General features: G+C 38.3%; 1 protein-coding gene across 1 annotated transcript in view; it reads left to right on the forward strand.

The window, feature by feature from the left end:
* ITGBL1 (integrin subunit beta like 1) overlaps positions 1–16,503 on the forward strand; it is a 146,356-nt gene that overhangs the window by 113,579 nt on the left and 16,274 nt on the right. Inside the window, exon 8 of the mRNA XM_054385231.1 lies at positions 12,320–12,436. Within this exon, the coding sequence (XP_054241206.1) occupies positions 12,320–12,436 (117 nt within the window). The remainder of the gene's footprint in view (positions 1–12,319; positions 12,437–16,503) is intronic.

Consider the following 16,503-nt stretch of genomic DNA (forward strand, 5'->3'; position numbering starts at 1 on the left):
AAGTAGCAAGTGATGGGATGAAAGGAAATAGCCTTAGATTGTGCCAGGGAAGGATTGGATATTAGGAAAAAATTATTCACCAAAAAATGTTGCTAAGCATTGGAACAGGCTGCCCAGGGAAGTGATCAAATCACCATCCCTGTAAGTATTTAAAAGATGTAGAGATGTGGTGCTTAGAGGCACGGCTTGGTAGTGGACTTGGCAATCTTAGGTGAATGGTTGAACTCAAGGGTCTTTTCCAACCAAAATGATTCTGTGATTCTATGATTTACATTCACCTTTGATCTTCTTTCCTTCCATTTCACATATTTTCTTCAATTTTCTGGATGTTTGGGGAATGCAAAACTTATCCTTCAAGCCTGATTCTTCTCTGTTGCTGTTTTTGCTGTTGTGCCTTGAATTCATTGTTGGATATTTCCCATTCTCCTCATCTGGGAATCTGCTGCCCAAATCTTGTTTGCCGGTTGTGCAAGTCTTCAGTTCATCTAGCTTTCCCTGTTCTCTTGTATCTTTTCATTCTACATCCAAATTTTACCTCCATCCTCAGCTCTGGCTTTAGTTTTGGGGTGTTTTTAATGGAACCTGTTTATGTTATCATTTCTTACACATGCATATTCCAGAGCATACTTACTGAAGTGTAAGTAGTTATTGTAATGCTCTTCTCTCCATGTCCTGTTTTCTGCTGCCTTGGCAACCACTTAACTACTTCTACTCATATCCTTAAACACAAAAGCATGAACAAAGAAAGAAAAAGCTCCCAACAATCTCTCCCACCTTTAAATACCCAGGAAATGTTCAGCGTCTTTCTGTTTTGCTGACTTTAGCATTGACTATTTTATCAGTGAGCTTTTGTTAAGGCTAAAAATGTTCTTTAAAAATGTGACTTTTATAGGGTTTACTTCATGAACCTGCTTTATCTAAAGGGTTGAGTTCATTTCTTTTCCGTTCTTACTCTGAAGTGGCAAAGACCTGCTCCTAAACAACTGGAGTGGGTAGGGAGTTGCATTGGTGGGGAATAGACAATTTCAGTTTACAATTCTGTGGACGTGCTTTGATGAAGTATTTTGAGGGAGGAAAGGCACACAAATTGCTACAGCAGATGGCTTGGATGCATTCTTTCTCTACCCAGAGAAATAAAATCACTCAGTTCAATGCTAGGTCCAGAAGATATCATTTAGTCATTCTTTTGGTTGGGAGATTTTTTTTTTTGCTAGAAATTTTGTAATGAGTATTGCTTTATCCTTGAAAGGATTGCCTTTTTTAGTTTTGTATTTTTTTCAGCTAGCAATGTCATTTCTGATGAATTTTTAAATATTTAATAAAGCAATTGGTTGGTAGAAAGCACTATTTGTTTTGTCTTTGTGATCTTACATGATGACTGAAGTGATTGACAAAGCAGTACTTTCTGTAGTATCTATACTTATTTCCAGAACAGAAGAGGATAGATGTTTTCAATTTAGCATAGAATTCTCTACAGTACTTATCAGGCTTTACAGTCTTAACATTTTTAATCAGTTGTAAAAGATCCTCTTACTCTCTGATTTATATAATAGACCTTAGCTTTTCTATTTTTGCTTCATTTGACTTCAGAATGCTTCCGAAGCTATAAAAACTTGACATTTCATTCTTATTTTTATATTTTTGCATATATCAGTATTGATAAAATTATTACTTTTAAAGTGACTTTCAAAGACAAAAGATTAGCCATATTCTTAAATAAAAGAGGTGCAATCTATAATATCATGCATCTTGTTTACAATTTATGTGACCATTTTTCCTCAAAATAATATTCATTAAATTGTCAAGGGCCTAATGGCTGGTCATGTGTTTCAAATTCTCTGTCTTCTGAAGAACTTCTAATGCTTTCTGGGGAGCGTCGGACTATTTCTCCTCTCTGCTTCCTTTTCTTGAGAGAGGAATTATAGGAAAAATTATGAGTTATATAAACCCTCCTGCTGCTCCCAGAAGTTAGTGTTGTATGGTAATATAGCAGTTTCTGCATTGATGTAAAAGATGCTTTCTTATTCCCTAGTTTCCATTAAGTTTTATCCACCTATTTTGCTTATCAGTGACTGTTGCAGCCACTGTTCTGACAGCAGCTGCTGGATGCATGATTCCTTAGCTGACGAATTCCTTAGCACACTGCATAGAGCAAAACAATAACAATCCACATGTGCCAAGAACAACATCCCCACGTTAGCAGCCTTTGATTGGAACATGCTGCAGAAGCCACCTCCTTGACATGCTGGCACCTCTTACTGGGAAAAGATTTTAGCTTATCGATGTGGTTGGATTTTATTGGTTAGGTGATTGGTAAGAAAGAGCACACAAAACAGCCATTCTGAGTTATAAAACAGAGTGGGGGGTTAGGGCTTCTCTAGGGATGTCGGTTAAGGATTTGTCTAGGGCTTCGGTGTAGGGATGCTGTGAGGGATATGCTCGGGACTTCTGTTAGCTGCTTCGTCTGTTAAGGGCTTCCGGGACTTCTGCTGTAAGTGGGAGTCTGAGACTGTGTAATGCTGGGGATTCTACAATACAACAATAAAGGACTTCTGGGAGGACTTTTGAGATTCTCTGCTCTCTGCGTTTCTGGAATGTCATTGCTGTATGGCCTTTATTCATCACTCTATGGCACCTCGTTATAAGGGCTCTTCATAGCAGTTGCTTGACAACTAATTAAAGCAAAATGCCTTAATTTTAGTGTTTCAAAGTACTGTTGTATTTGTTAGGAAGATTTGGAGACTGATCACAAATCCAGGACATTGCAGGAATAGTGTTAATGGCAAACAAAGCCTTTGTGGTAGGATTTAATTACTTGTTGCTTGTGTTTTGTCTAGCTTGGAAACTGCTAACTGTCTCTAATTGCTGTGGTTTATTCAGGTTCTCCAAACAAAAGGCTGAGTACAAATTTGTGAATCTCATAATTATACCTGTTCTCTCTAACTCAGTCTTAACAGACAGTGTCTTTGGCTGCCCAGGACAAATGAGCAAAGACAATATTACTTCCAAGAAATTTAAACAAGTACACCTGTTGGGTGACTCGTAATGTCTCCTTTGCTAGCTCTTGGCTCACTGTTTTATTATTGCTATATGCTCTTCCTGAAATCTGTAGAGTCAGGGTTACATGTAACAAAGAACCTAACTGGAAATCAGAGAGTGGGAAAATGAAGTATTGTGTTTTTTTTTCTAAAGATAAAGTTTGCATTTAAAGAGCTGTTACAATTATACCTTTAATTTCATTACACATCGAATACATTTCCTCAGAGAAAACTTTTTAGGATGCTGGGAAGAAATACAAATTCACAGATGCAATTACATTTGGAGCAAAGATTTTAGGAGTCATAACGCTGTATCTTTACAACAAATTAAATAGAGAGGCTTGTAGTGAAGGACTATTACACAATCTGGCTAGTCGGCAAGAAGAAGGAAAAATTTGCTTGTAAGTGAGGGTTAAGAGCACTTTAACCTGGAACAACTCAGTGGATGATGCAGTTGCTAGGTAATGTCTTTCATTTCTGGAAAAAGTCTTGAGGTGAAAGCTAATCAATAAGGTAGATACAGTGTGATGTCCTTTGTTGCCATGGTTTCTGAATTTAGCAGTCTTATCTGTAAATAATATTGATGGTTGCTATGCAGTAGAGAATTTTCATATTGTTGTTTTGCCATTATAAAGCTCTTTAATCTTGGCTAAAGATTCAAAGAGCAGAGTGTCTAGAAGCTGAATGTTTCAATAGACAGACTTGTATTACAACCCTAAAATATCTTGAAATTTACTACCTAATAACAGGCGTCAGCAGGAAGTGAACAAGGTTAACATTTTTGTGATTAAACTTCCACAAAGCAGTTGACATTTTCTAGTAAATTAATCTGCAAATTAAATATCTCAGTGGAATTAGTGCAATGACTCATTACATGGCAGATCATGTAAAAAAGGGGTAAGCAGTCAATCCTCTGGATGATAAGGCAGTCAAATATAGAAAGCTATAAGTGGATCAAAGGCCGTCACAGCTTCTTGAACAATGTCCTTGTGTTTCATATATCTTTTGCTGTTAAACTGTCCTTCTTTATTATGATTGGGTTTTGCTAGAAAATATTTTATAGCAGTTCGTGCTAAGCATCACACAACTAGACAGGCTGAAAGGGAAATGAGACTTATTTTTCCCAATAGCTGTCAAGGTGAGGAAAGGCATTCCCAAGTCAGATTCTTTTAAATCAAACACAATACTTAATTTTTCATAGTCTGTGAAGAAAACGTTAGTTTTAGGAGAATGCTGTATATCCTTTACTTGATTTATTGGCATCTCTTTACAGTAGTTTTTCTTGATAATTTCAGTTATTGAAAGCATTTTGAAGGAAAACAATAAAAAAAGAGATGAAGATAGACCACAGGGTGATGTGAAAGGTGAGGTGATTTGTAAAAGTACAGAATGTTCAGTAAGGGAGGGGAGGGGCCCATTGAACAAAGTGTGAAAAAAGTAGTAGAGATATAAGAAGAAAAGAAAAAGGCTGATGAAGGAAAGAACTGTTTTCACTGGGGTGAGAGAAGAGGGGTGGAAAGGTAGAAAAAAATCAGATCATTGCTTTATGAATTATAGGGATTTTACATCTTCAGAGTGACATTTGCCATGCTTTTTTTTTTTTTCTCTCTTTCCTCAATGTATTCCTCCTCTTCCATTTCCACTGTTCTGTGCCTTAAAACTACATTTCTTTAGGAAGAGTTTTGTCACCTTCTTACTTGTCTTCTTCACACATCTCTCCTCTGCGTGGTAACATTGACTATCACATTTCTTTAGAACAGAGAAGTAATTGCCTTCATAGTCCTACTTTGTCTTAATATAGTGAGCAAATTGTTACAGATGTGTCACTAATGGGTGATCTGGGGAAGAACTCACCAAGAAAAGTGAAGTATGCAACAAAAACCCTACTCTTTCAAAGTGGGCAGTGGTGGTGTTCATGACTCTGCTCCTGGAACTCCTCTAGAAATTCCTCGTTGGCTGTGCAGAAATACAATAACAGTCTTCAAGGACTGTATCCTCAAAGCACTGCTGCTGAGAGGAGGAAGATGGAGGAGACATACCAGCTTGATGATGACCTCAGATGTCACAAGTTACCAATTTGAAAAAGAAAGGAACAACACAGCAGTGCTTCTTAAGTAAATGTTTAAAGAGAGGGAGGAGGGGGAAGAAAAAACAATGGGAAAAAGCAACATGGAAAGGAAGATACCAATCAGTGGAGCTGATCAGCAAAAGCTGCAAAAGACTGTCTGATGCTAAATCTGTAAAGTGGTACTGAGTGGATTTATCTAAAGAAGTATTTCACTCTTAGGCTGTCACAAAGGGAGAGCATTTACTTCAGATGCCATATGCCAACTGTGCAATTAGGTTTCCAGCCATACATGCAGTGAGTCCTGAAGTGGGGAGCAAGTGTCAGCCACTTGCGATTGCTCTTGTGTAACGCTGGCTTTTACAGTCCTGGAGATTCAGTTGCTTGTGCTGATGTCAGAGTTCTGTCGTTTGGAATAGCGTACTTATCTTTTATTTCTCCAAGGTTTTTATCTTGAAAATATTTGTTTTCTGTATCATTTTCTGGTGGTTTGCGTTTTTTTCTGCCTTGAGGAAAGAAACCTAAGTTTCTTATAACTCTTTCTCATTATAAAGCAACCCGGTTTTAAAAAGATTAAAAGAAACATGCATCTTCTGTCTGAGAAAAGTCCCACACATCTTATTACATGAGTACTAGTACATACTAGTACATACATAATACATACTAGTACACTTTGTACTAGTGAACATCATAAATAATACATACAATAGTGGGAATTCTTAGGCAGCTTTAGCAAAAGAATTTCTTAATTTGTGAATTTCTACATTTTTTCATAGGCTGATTTTTTTATAACAACAGCTGTTGCAACCTGCTGAGTGTAGGTGATGAGTAGGCATGGAATTTGAGGTGCCTTCTACTAAAGGGAGGGAATAATAGAAACTCTACACAGCAGTCCTCAGAGCCGCCATGACGCTCCCTGAATTGCATATGACTTGTGAATCCTTTCAACTTGTTCCCAGCTCTTTCACAAAGGACTATGATATTCCATGTAGCACTGGATGTCCCAGAGTCACTAAGCACTTAACACAGAGTTGGTTTTCCAAACATGATATGGAAATTAAAATAAAAACAAATGTGTCAATATAAGCAGGGCCTAAGGCGAGCCATGGGCCTGTGGTGAGATAATGCAACCTGGCACAAGAAGTTATCAGCTACAGATATAAGTCTTCTAAGCGTGTGATACCATTACATGGTAATAGTTTAATGCAATTACTTCAGCCCTGTTGTTGGTGCTGAATGTAGTAGCTGATGCTATTACTGACTTCGAGAGGTAATTAGACTAAGGAAAATACAGATGCTTAACTACATGATCTAGGTACTGTTGGTGCTAGTTAAATAAAAACCTCAATGCTTGCTGCTAAAAGTTCACTTCAGTGTACAAAAATCCTCAAAAAACCACCATGGTTCAAAAATACGAAGTTTGGGAATTACTTTAGATTTATTAAAGCAATTTTAATTTCTTTTTATGTCTGAAGAGCTAAGCTCTTCTCTGGAGCTTTTATTTTATTAGTTGAGGCTTTGGGTCAGTCGTGCTGTAAATAATCTTTTTATGAGTAGACTTAAGGCATGTTTGTTTTCTGTGTCTTGATTTGGAAAAAGAGTGTTAGTTCCCAGCCCAAATCCAAACAAGTAGTTGTTCTTGTAATAGCTGCAGAACATTTTTTTGACTCATGTACAAGGAGATAAATGCACAATTTTATTTTTCCCAATGTACCGCAGGGAAAGAGAAAAAAAAAAAAAGTACTTGTTGCTTGAAACTTGTGTGGAAAATCCAGTTCTCACCAGAAGATTTCCCCCCACACCAAGTCCCAAACAGCCTAATAGAGCAGTCCTGTGCACACTAATCACAGAATCTCAGAATGTTAGGAGTTGGAATGGAGCTCCAGAGATCATTGAGTCCAACCCCCCCTAAGAAAATAAATTCTTCATGGGTCTTGCACCTTCAATTAAAGTACTGTTAATACATGAATATTCCTATATGATGATTCAAATGCAAACAAGTTGCTGTCCGCTCCTGGGATGTTTGTTTTATATTTTTCCTGCAAAGACTTGTGAGGCAAAGAGCACAGCAGAGCTGTGTACCAATGCACCTCATTACACATCTTTGCTTCTATCACTCTGCTGCTCACCAGGAATGAACTAACATTGGTTCCTGTGAAAAAGGTCAGCATGCTGCAATGAGCAGCACAGTGCACCTTCCTCACTCTCCACCTACAGCTGCGTGCTCTCTACAGAGGCCAAACCACATTTAAGGATTCTGATGTTCTTTCATTTCTCTGAGATGGCAAAATATCATTTCAGTGCAGATAACATTGTTCAAGTCCAGTAGGAGAGGGTTGTTTTTTTTCATGCAGATGGTGAACTCCTTTTGCACCAGAGTTATTCTGGCCGATCTAGTTGTTCTCTTACGAAACTTCAGACATATTGGGGCATTGAAGACAAATAGACCTGCACTTAGACAAGTTCATAAAGTTTTTTTAGAAGAGGAAAGCTTATTTTCTCCCCAACATAACTAGAGATTACACATGTATTACAGGTAGAACATAACTCTTGCTCAAAATCCTTGTAAGAAACTAGTTCCTGGATTTTCATTGTTTGTGCGAGATCAGCCACATATTCAGGTGTTTCAAGAGGTTCCAAGGAGACTTTTGTACAAACTAAAGATAATTCCAAAGTTTCCTTTCTTCCTGGCACCTCAAGTAGGGTAGAATATTTTTATATGTGGTGGGTTTTCTTTTGTTTGTTTCTTTGGGTTTTGGTGGTGGTGTTTGTTTTGTTTTGTTTTGTTTTTTCAAATGAAAAGCCATTCTAGGAGTGGGAAGTCATTCCATGACATTTTGGGGTTGGGACCAAACAATCTACGTGTGTCCGCTGGCAAGTCCATAGTTGTTTTCTATAAGCTTCTCCCCATTGGTCAAGCTCAGCTGGATCGCACTGCTCTTTATGCCTCAGACTGAGCAGGGCATGATGAGATTGTCCACCCTATTTTTGGTAAGCATTGTGTTTTGTTTGCCCATTGTAGTGCTGTTTATTCTGTCTACTGGTCTTTTTTTCCCTCCACTGCTCAGTCAGTGAATTTTCTTTTCTCTTACTTGAAGCCGCTACATCCTATTAGTTTTTAAGGCACATCTGCTTCCCCCCACCCCCTGAAATTTTGTGATCTTCTCTACAATTTTCCCATTCCCCTTCCCTGATTTACCATTTCTGAACATTAATTCAGATCATCTGTTCCCATCCCAGCATGAAATGGGTTCTGCTGCCAGAAATGCACAGCAACTTCACTGAATGTGCTCAGGTTGCCTGAGATCATTTGATAACAAAGAAATTGCAATTTCTGATAGATGATGCATTCAGATGTTAAGCCTGGGACAGCTATGGGGCAGAAAAATTCTTCCTAAAGGCACATTGCCTTCTATTTATCACCAGCCTGAAACACTGTCCTTCCAAGATATCAATGGACCTGGTTTGTTTTTATCACAGTCTTAGAGCAATCTGGAATGGTAGTCCTTAAACATTTAAAACAAAACAAAACAAAACAAACAAACCAAAAAAATCCCAAAAAAAACAGACAAACAAGAAAACCCCCAAACAAACAAATCATTTATTTGTTTTCATTTAGAAGATAAAAATTCAGTACCATGCACAGAAAAATCCTTTATGCTATAGAGTTACAGACAGGAAAAGGCAATGAAGTACATCTTATTATATTCAGTGTTTATTTTTACATTGAAAGTTATTGCTGTTTCTTCCCAGAATTTTTGCTGGCAATAACAGGATAAAAATGTTTTATTAAGCAAATTATATACTTCTAGCACAGTGTTTTAAAATAAAAATTATATGTACTAAAGGGACTTGTATTCAGTCTGTACAGGCAGCTGGAAATTGGTTTGAATGCATGCAGCTAGTGGTCACAGCAATTTGCTTTGGAGCAGGTTTTATATGAGCCTAGTCACTGTTTACTTTTGTTTTGCTTTCACAAATGTTGGCCAAGAGGAATTTAAAAATGCTACAGTAAATGGTAAGTAAAATTAAAATCTAAATGCTTAAGGCACAGATGTTTTGAGTTCTAGAGTCAGTTATCTAAGAAACTTCTGTGTTTTAATGAAATGTGGCACTTGAACTCCCTCTGAAAACAAACAAAACCCAGCTATTCTAAAGGTGGGGTTTTTTTCAGTCTTCAAGTAATAAGTATTATCCCTACTAAGTTAATACTCCTATTGACATCAATGGGAGGGAAGAGTGCGAGGAAATATTAAGACTGTAGATAAATGTCTTGTATAAATATTCTGGTTTTGGAGTCTTGCATTGCAATAAGTAGGTTAAGCTTTTCAATGCTATAATACAACCTCAAGCTTCCTTCATCTGAAGTCAACAATGAAATTTACTCTCTTTGTTTAGCAAGCATGAGAGGAAGCCACTTGCTAAAAATGTCTGAGGTGAACTTGTTTCTTTTTACTCATAAAGTGTAGCTCTTGCACAGATGGTTGAGAAGGTACAGAACATTATAGTCCTCCTGTGTTCAATTGCTTCTGTATGCCCTGGAATTCAAAGAGAATTTAGGATGTGTTTGGCAGTAGCTTTCCCTCTACAATCAGGTTGCTATGGTAAACCTATTATTCTAGACAAAGGAGGAGTATGTTTAGTAAAGTGCTGATCCCCTTTCAGTATAATGTGAGCTTCAAATTACTTTTCAATGATTGAATTTGTATGGTATTTTATTACAATAAGTAAGAGAAGATGATCACAGATAAGGTGTAGCTTCTCTCATTTCGGTAGCAGATACACCTGCCAGAACAGTAGTATGGCTGAAGCAAGCCTACCCTACAAATATTCTGGTTGTTCCAGGGAGGCAACCTCAAATTTATTGTTACAGAATTATATTATTTTGTTTGTTTGTTATCTGGTGATAAACTGAGCCTTTGAAGTCTAACTCCTATGCAGCTAGCTATTAAGAATCAAAAGAGATTTTATTCTCTATTAATTATCTCTGCAGAGTGAGCCCATTTTACATAATCTAACCAAAATCTCAGAACTTTGGAGGTAAAGCATACTTTTTAAACCGTCACCAAGTTGCGATTATTTAGTGCCACCATTCTAGTACTGATGTTGTCACATTTGTAAAAGAACAGGAGTGATGCTCTAATAATTTGATCATCAATTCCAGCAGCCATGTACTAAATTAACTATATATTTGAATATTTACAAGTAAATTAATAGCTCAGAAATAATTTTCCAGACCATTTAGTGACTGAGGTTTCTGTCCGTTTTCAAGACGCTTCCAGTTCTGCTGAGGTCTGAAGTCAGATGTTGTAAATCATACCCTGACATTAGGTGGAAGATAGCCAAAATAAAATATGAGGCACATCTATAAACAAGGAATTTGAGCTTTTTGAATATAGGTGTTGCTGTTTTATTCATTAGATAAGAATGTAGAGAATGTAGAGCCTAAATCCTTTTTGTGGTTGATTTTTAAAAGACAACCTGCACTTGCATGCCCTATGTGACAAAGATGTATCTTGTCTTCCCATGTGTTGTTTTTTGTCTTGTGTTTGGTTTGGGTTTTTTGTGGTTTGTTTTGTTTTGTTTTTTCCCCCTGGTGAAACTGTTGCACATTATCTAAAATGAACAAATATTAATCACAGCAGGGACTGAGAGGAACCTGTTCCCATTACAGGACAAGTGCCCAGCCACTGGGCTCTCAGGTCATTCTGACTTACTAAATTAAGAATTACGGAAGGTAATGCTTCATTAGAGAACATGCAGAAGCCTCATTACAGAACCTTCCTTTGCTCATCCCTCTGGATGATTTTCCATCTCTGCTGACTCCTTTCTTCAAAGCAACCTGCTTAAACTGATTTTATTTTCCTTCAGGCATCACCTTTAATACAGTACTATCTGGACAGGATACCAGGGTTAAAGATGGTTCTTTAGTTTATTTTACAGAGTCTCCACAACAGATAGGTCCTGTTCATCAGGTATCTATCTGCATAAGGGTGACTGTGCTTTAGGACGCTGTGATGTGATGTTTTTGTAGAAGTTGCCAGATTGTCTAAGGTAGATGCAAAGAGTCCCAAATAGTGACAAGCTTCCTCTTAGGGCTTTGGAGTGGAATGTCTATGGAAGTATGGATGAGTCTATTTCCACTTTGTGGAGTTCTCCTGTGAGCAGGTTTTTGGAAGGGAAGGTTCTGACAGAGGTTTTGCTTTCAACTGCTATTTCCTAAGATCTAGTCAAGAAAAATTATGGGGATTTTTGCGTTCCAAATGACTGACAGTATCTGAAGAGTTCTATTTCTACATAGATAAAGAATGTCTTAGAGTTTTCCCTTTAAAGGAACTTTTAAAGGTAATCTAATCCAACCAGCCTGCAATGAGCAGGGAAATCTTTAACTACATCAGGTTGCTCAGAACTCCATCCAACTTAACAAATGTTTTTGGGGATGGGGCACCTGCCACCCCTCTGGGCAACCTGTTCCATTGTTTCATCACTCTCACAGTAAAAAATTTCTTCCTTGCATCTGGTCTAAAACCACTACCCCTTGTCCTGTGGCCTGTCCCAATCTTTCTTATAGCCCCCCTTTAAAGGTTCTGAAAGTTTGCGGTTAAGGTTTCCCAAGAGCCTTTCTTCTCCAGGCTGAATGATCCCAACTCGCTCAGCCTTTCTTCAAAGGAGAGGTACTCCAGACCTCTGATCATTTTTGTGGCTCCAATTTTTTTTACAGAACCGTTGTATTATTAAGGTTTGGAAAGATCTCTAAAATCATCAAGTCCTACCATTAACCTAATACTGCCAAGTGCACCACTCGTCTATGTGCCTAAGCACATCTACATGATTTTAAACACTTCCAGGGATGGTGATTCTGCTGCTTCCCTGGGCAGCTTGTTAAAAAGCTTAACCACTCTTTCAGAGCATAGCTCTGTTATGCAAAGCCGAGAGATGAAAAACATACAATGCCAATGATTGCTTATTTTTGCCATTTCCACCAAGATCTAATTGTCATATATTTTGCTTCCAGTTACCATGGAGAAAGGATAGTTTTGGATTGGCTTGTTTTGTTTTGTTTGTTTTTTTTTTTTTTAATGTTTTATGTTCATATTTTAATTAATTCAGAGTGACTTGTAGTTTGTCTTGGGAGGTGTAGATAAAGTTTGGGAATTTATTTTATTTATTTTCCTTCACTGAAATCATGACTCTTAACTATTGTTAATTCTTACAGGGAGATGTGAATGTGGCCAATGCACTTGTTTCCCTCCAGGAGACAGCAGAGTTCATGGCAAAAACTGTGAATGTGATGATCGACAGTGTGAAAATGTGGACGGCATTGTCTGTGGGGGTATGCATTCCTTTAGTGTAATATTTGTCTAGCATAATCAATATAAATCGTGACAGCTAGTAAGTTTCTGTTCCCCCTGGTTTTATAGCATAATGTGAGTATAGTTGATTGACATAATTGATGAATTACATTAAATTACAGATTTTTTGTAAGAAATAAGCTCTGTAAATATCATTAGTGAATTTTAAAACTTCAGAAATACTAATATTGAAGTAGATTAAATACGTCTGGTAGCATAATGCAAGTGCTGTAGTGTATGCCAAATTCCATTAGTGTTCGTTAGAGAAGAATAGAGACACAAGGGAAAAATGTGAAAAATTAGGTGATTTACTTTGTCTTTAATACAGCTGATGTTTTACTGAGGATGTTGTCTTTATTTTAAAGGTAGTATTCTCCGGTAGTAGTTTTGAATATTTCATATGCACTGACAGTGATATGTCTGCTTTCTAAAAAAGTGGTGAAATACTCTATGAATTAATCTAAAATGCTTGAGATACGTTGTCATAGTAATTGTACATGAAGATGTTAATGTTGGTGGTGAGAACCTCAGTTTTGATTTTTTGGTAATGCATGCTGATGCTAAGCAGTATTGCAGTTCAGTTTTACATGTGGAAATGCATACATACAGTATGGTATTTTAAAAACAGGTGTGTGTTATTTGTCCTAAATGCTCTCATTCTGGATTTTATTTGCTTTATTTTTAAACTTACTCTTTGATTCTTAATATCTCTATGTAAAAAACCCCACCCTATTGCTTCAAATCTTTGTATACGTAAAAAACCTCCATAGGGAATATTTCTTCCAGGTTTCTGCTGTGCGGAAGGTAGGCATGTGTGGAAAATTCTAGTTTGAATGTCCAACCATAATAGTAGTTTATTACATTCAGTGTAGTTCAATAATGTGAGTGTGCAAAAAAAAAATAATTTGAAAGTTAATTTAGTATAAAGGACATAAAGGCAGATAAAAGCACAGAAAAGCAGGGTTGTGTTTATTAAAAATTAAGTGTTTGGGAACCAAAATTCATCACCTTCCATGGTTAAAATATCTCTTCCATTTGTGTAATTCACATTTTACATTATGTGATGACAATGCTTTGATGTTAATGCTGCTAAATATGGTGCACATTTTGAAAATTATAGACAAAAATTCTATTCTTCCTTATTAGGAAGTGATAATTTCAATTTCTGTTGCGGGCTAGAGCACCTCACGCTTGAATCACCTCAACACCTGAGCCAGTGTCCAGTTTTCTCCTGTTCAAGAAATACTCTAGGTCACATTACTACCTATATAAACTCTCCCATTTAGTCTAAATAACTTTGTCCAAAGTTTTTTTAGACCCATAGAGTGATTTGTGTTGGAAGGGATATTAAAGATCTTTTAATTTCAGTCTTCCTACCACTAGATCAGGTTGCTCAAAGCCACAAAACTCTGGCCTTGAACACTTCCAGAATGGGGCATCCACAGTCTCTGGGCAACTTTTTCCAGTGTCTCACCACTCCCAGACTAAAGAATTTCACCATCACATCTAATCTAAATTCCATTTAAAATTGTTGCCACTCTCACTACATTCCCTGACAAAGAGTCCCTCCCCACCTTTGCTGTAGCCCCCTCTTAAAGTACTGGAAGGCCACGATAAGGCTTTTTTTCCTAATTTTGAAATAACAAATAGAAAGGAAAGACAGCTGCTGAACTTAGGAAACCGTGGTAGTCTCCAGTTCCACTTTCCTACTTTCATTCAGGCTAATGGTTTAATTACTAATAATTCTCTGCAGGTGAAAGGATTGATATGGCAAAATGCAGTTCCAGTGGCTGTGCCCCATTTTAAATTGCACTGCATAGCATCTGTTGACAAGACTTCAGAAGTCCTGCTGTTCCAGGGAGCCGAGTTTACTCCTTATTCTTTCCCCAAAATAACAGAACAAATGCCAAATCAGGAATATACTGTTCTGGGCTTTCCTCTAAGTAAAAAGAGAGGAGGAAGCATATAAAAAAAAAAAAAGATGATTGAATCTACCAAGATCTGAGTTGGGGCCTCAAGGGAAAGTAAAGCATCTTTGCTCACTCATAGCTGTCTGAAGTTGGTGAGGTAAGGCTGGTGTCTAGAGATTTAGTTTACTCAATTAGATATTAAGCTACTACTAATACTGTCCTCTACAATTTTTCTTTTTATTTCTGTGGTAGATTTGTTGGAAATCCAGTGGTATGGCAGTTTTGACACAATTTAGAGAGTTCAGAGACTGGAAAAAGCTATGATGCAAATAGCTTCACCCACTTACAAACCAAAGGCCAACCAATAACCCTTAGGAAGATATGAGCAGGCCGGGTTTGCTCACGAGAATCAGAGTAGAAATTTGGAGGTGGTTCCTAGCTCGCTCTCTCTGCTGGCAGGCTCCAGAAACTGTGGGTTTGTAATCCAGATCGAGGCTCTGGCTTTCCAAAATCAATCCCAGGGAGAAGCAAAACGGCAGACAAGTCCCAGGCAGGCAGGGTCACGGCTTCCATGTATGGCTTGTGGCTTTATCCCAGGGCTCTGGATCAGGCACTCGAAGCAAGGCAGGGCACTCGGGACGACAAGGCTTGAAGTGAGGCGAGGCTTCAGCAGATGTGAGCAAGGTGCCTAGGCTCCCTAGCCACTTGTATACATACAAAATGCCAGAGGTCACTTGGTCCGATGGGGCACTAAAGCTAACATGTAGCCGCCCAACGGAAAGTGTTCTGCCAGGCTATGACCAGAACAGGCAGAGGCCAGGACCTTGTGTCTGGGAAAGCTTTCGTGCTCTGACCCCAGATGGGCATCTTGTTTACCAGCCCGGCAAGGTCCTGTCCCCTTCGTTCCTTTTCCCGCCTTGCCCTGTTGTTGTGGCAGGAAGGAGGGGAGAGAAAGGACCTGTCTAGACATCTTAAGGCCTGTCTGGATTTGTACTGGGCCATGTGTCGTGGCCTTACCACCACATTGCCAAATTGCTTATTCCTTTCTCTTTCTTTCTCCTCTTTCTATTCGCATTTTTCTACCACTATTGTTACCTAGGCAGTCAGGACTTAAGCCTTTGCTAGTAAGTGGCTTCAGAGCATTTTAAGATGGCCTGCATGAATGTGCAGGGCCTGACAATGAGCACTGGGACAAAGAAGACCAATATTTTTGTATTAAATGCATGTTGAAATGAGAAATACGAATGACAACCTAAATGATTTGAATAAGAATTGTTACTGGTCTCCTCTGATCAGCAGAGATTGATTAATAGCTTGCTTTCCAGAACAGCTGTCCATGTGACAGCACAAAGACATGAGGTGAAAGATGTGATAAATGAGGGTACCACTGAGTGAGACCCTATCACCACGTTTCCGCATGATTGTAGTGAGTCATTCACTTAAAAATTCATCTGTCCGTCATTGCAGTACCAGGAATAGAGACATTACGTCTCCACAGACAGAGGTTGCAGGAGGACTTGGCATAGATTCCACAGCACTCTGCTATTAGAAATTGATTCGCAGAATTATAGAATGGTTTGGGTTAGAAAGGACCTTTAAAGATCATCCAGTTTCAACCCTCTGGAAATGAACAGGGACTTTAGACCAGGTCACTCAAAGCCCCATCCAACCTAGCTTGGAAAACTTGTACTGGCAGAGCATCCACAACCTCTCTGAGCAACCTATTACAGTATCTTACCACCCTGAACATAAAAAAAATAAATTTCCTTATGCCCAAGATAAACCCACCCTTTTTCAGTTTAAAACCATTGCCTCTTGTTCTGTCACTACTTGCCTTGGTAAAATGTCTCATTCTGTCTTTCTTAAAGGCCCCTTTTATAATATTGAAAGGCTGAAATCAGGTCTCCCCAGAGCATTCTCTTCTCCAGATTGAACCACCTCAACTCTCTTGGCCTTTTTTTTTACAGGAGAGGTGTTTCAACCCTCTGATCAATTTTGTGGCCCTCCTTTGGGCCTCCACTGTAACACATGCATGTCTGTCTTGTACCAGGAAACCCAGAACTGGATACCAGACTCTCTCCTGAGAGCTCAGTAGAGGGAGAGATTTTCTTCCTTTGACCCACTTGCCAAGTCCTTCC

This window comes from Indicator indicator, chromosome 1 (genome assembly GCF_027791375.1).
Source record: "Indicator indicator isolate 239-I01 chromosome 1, UM_Iind_1.1, whole genome shotgun sequence".
NCBI lineage: Eukaryota > Metazoa > Chordata > Aves > Piciformes > Indicatoridae > Indicator > Indicator indicator.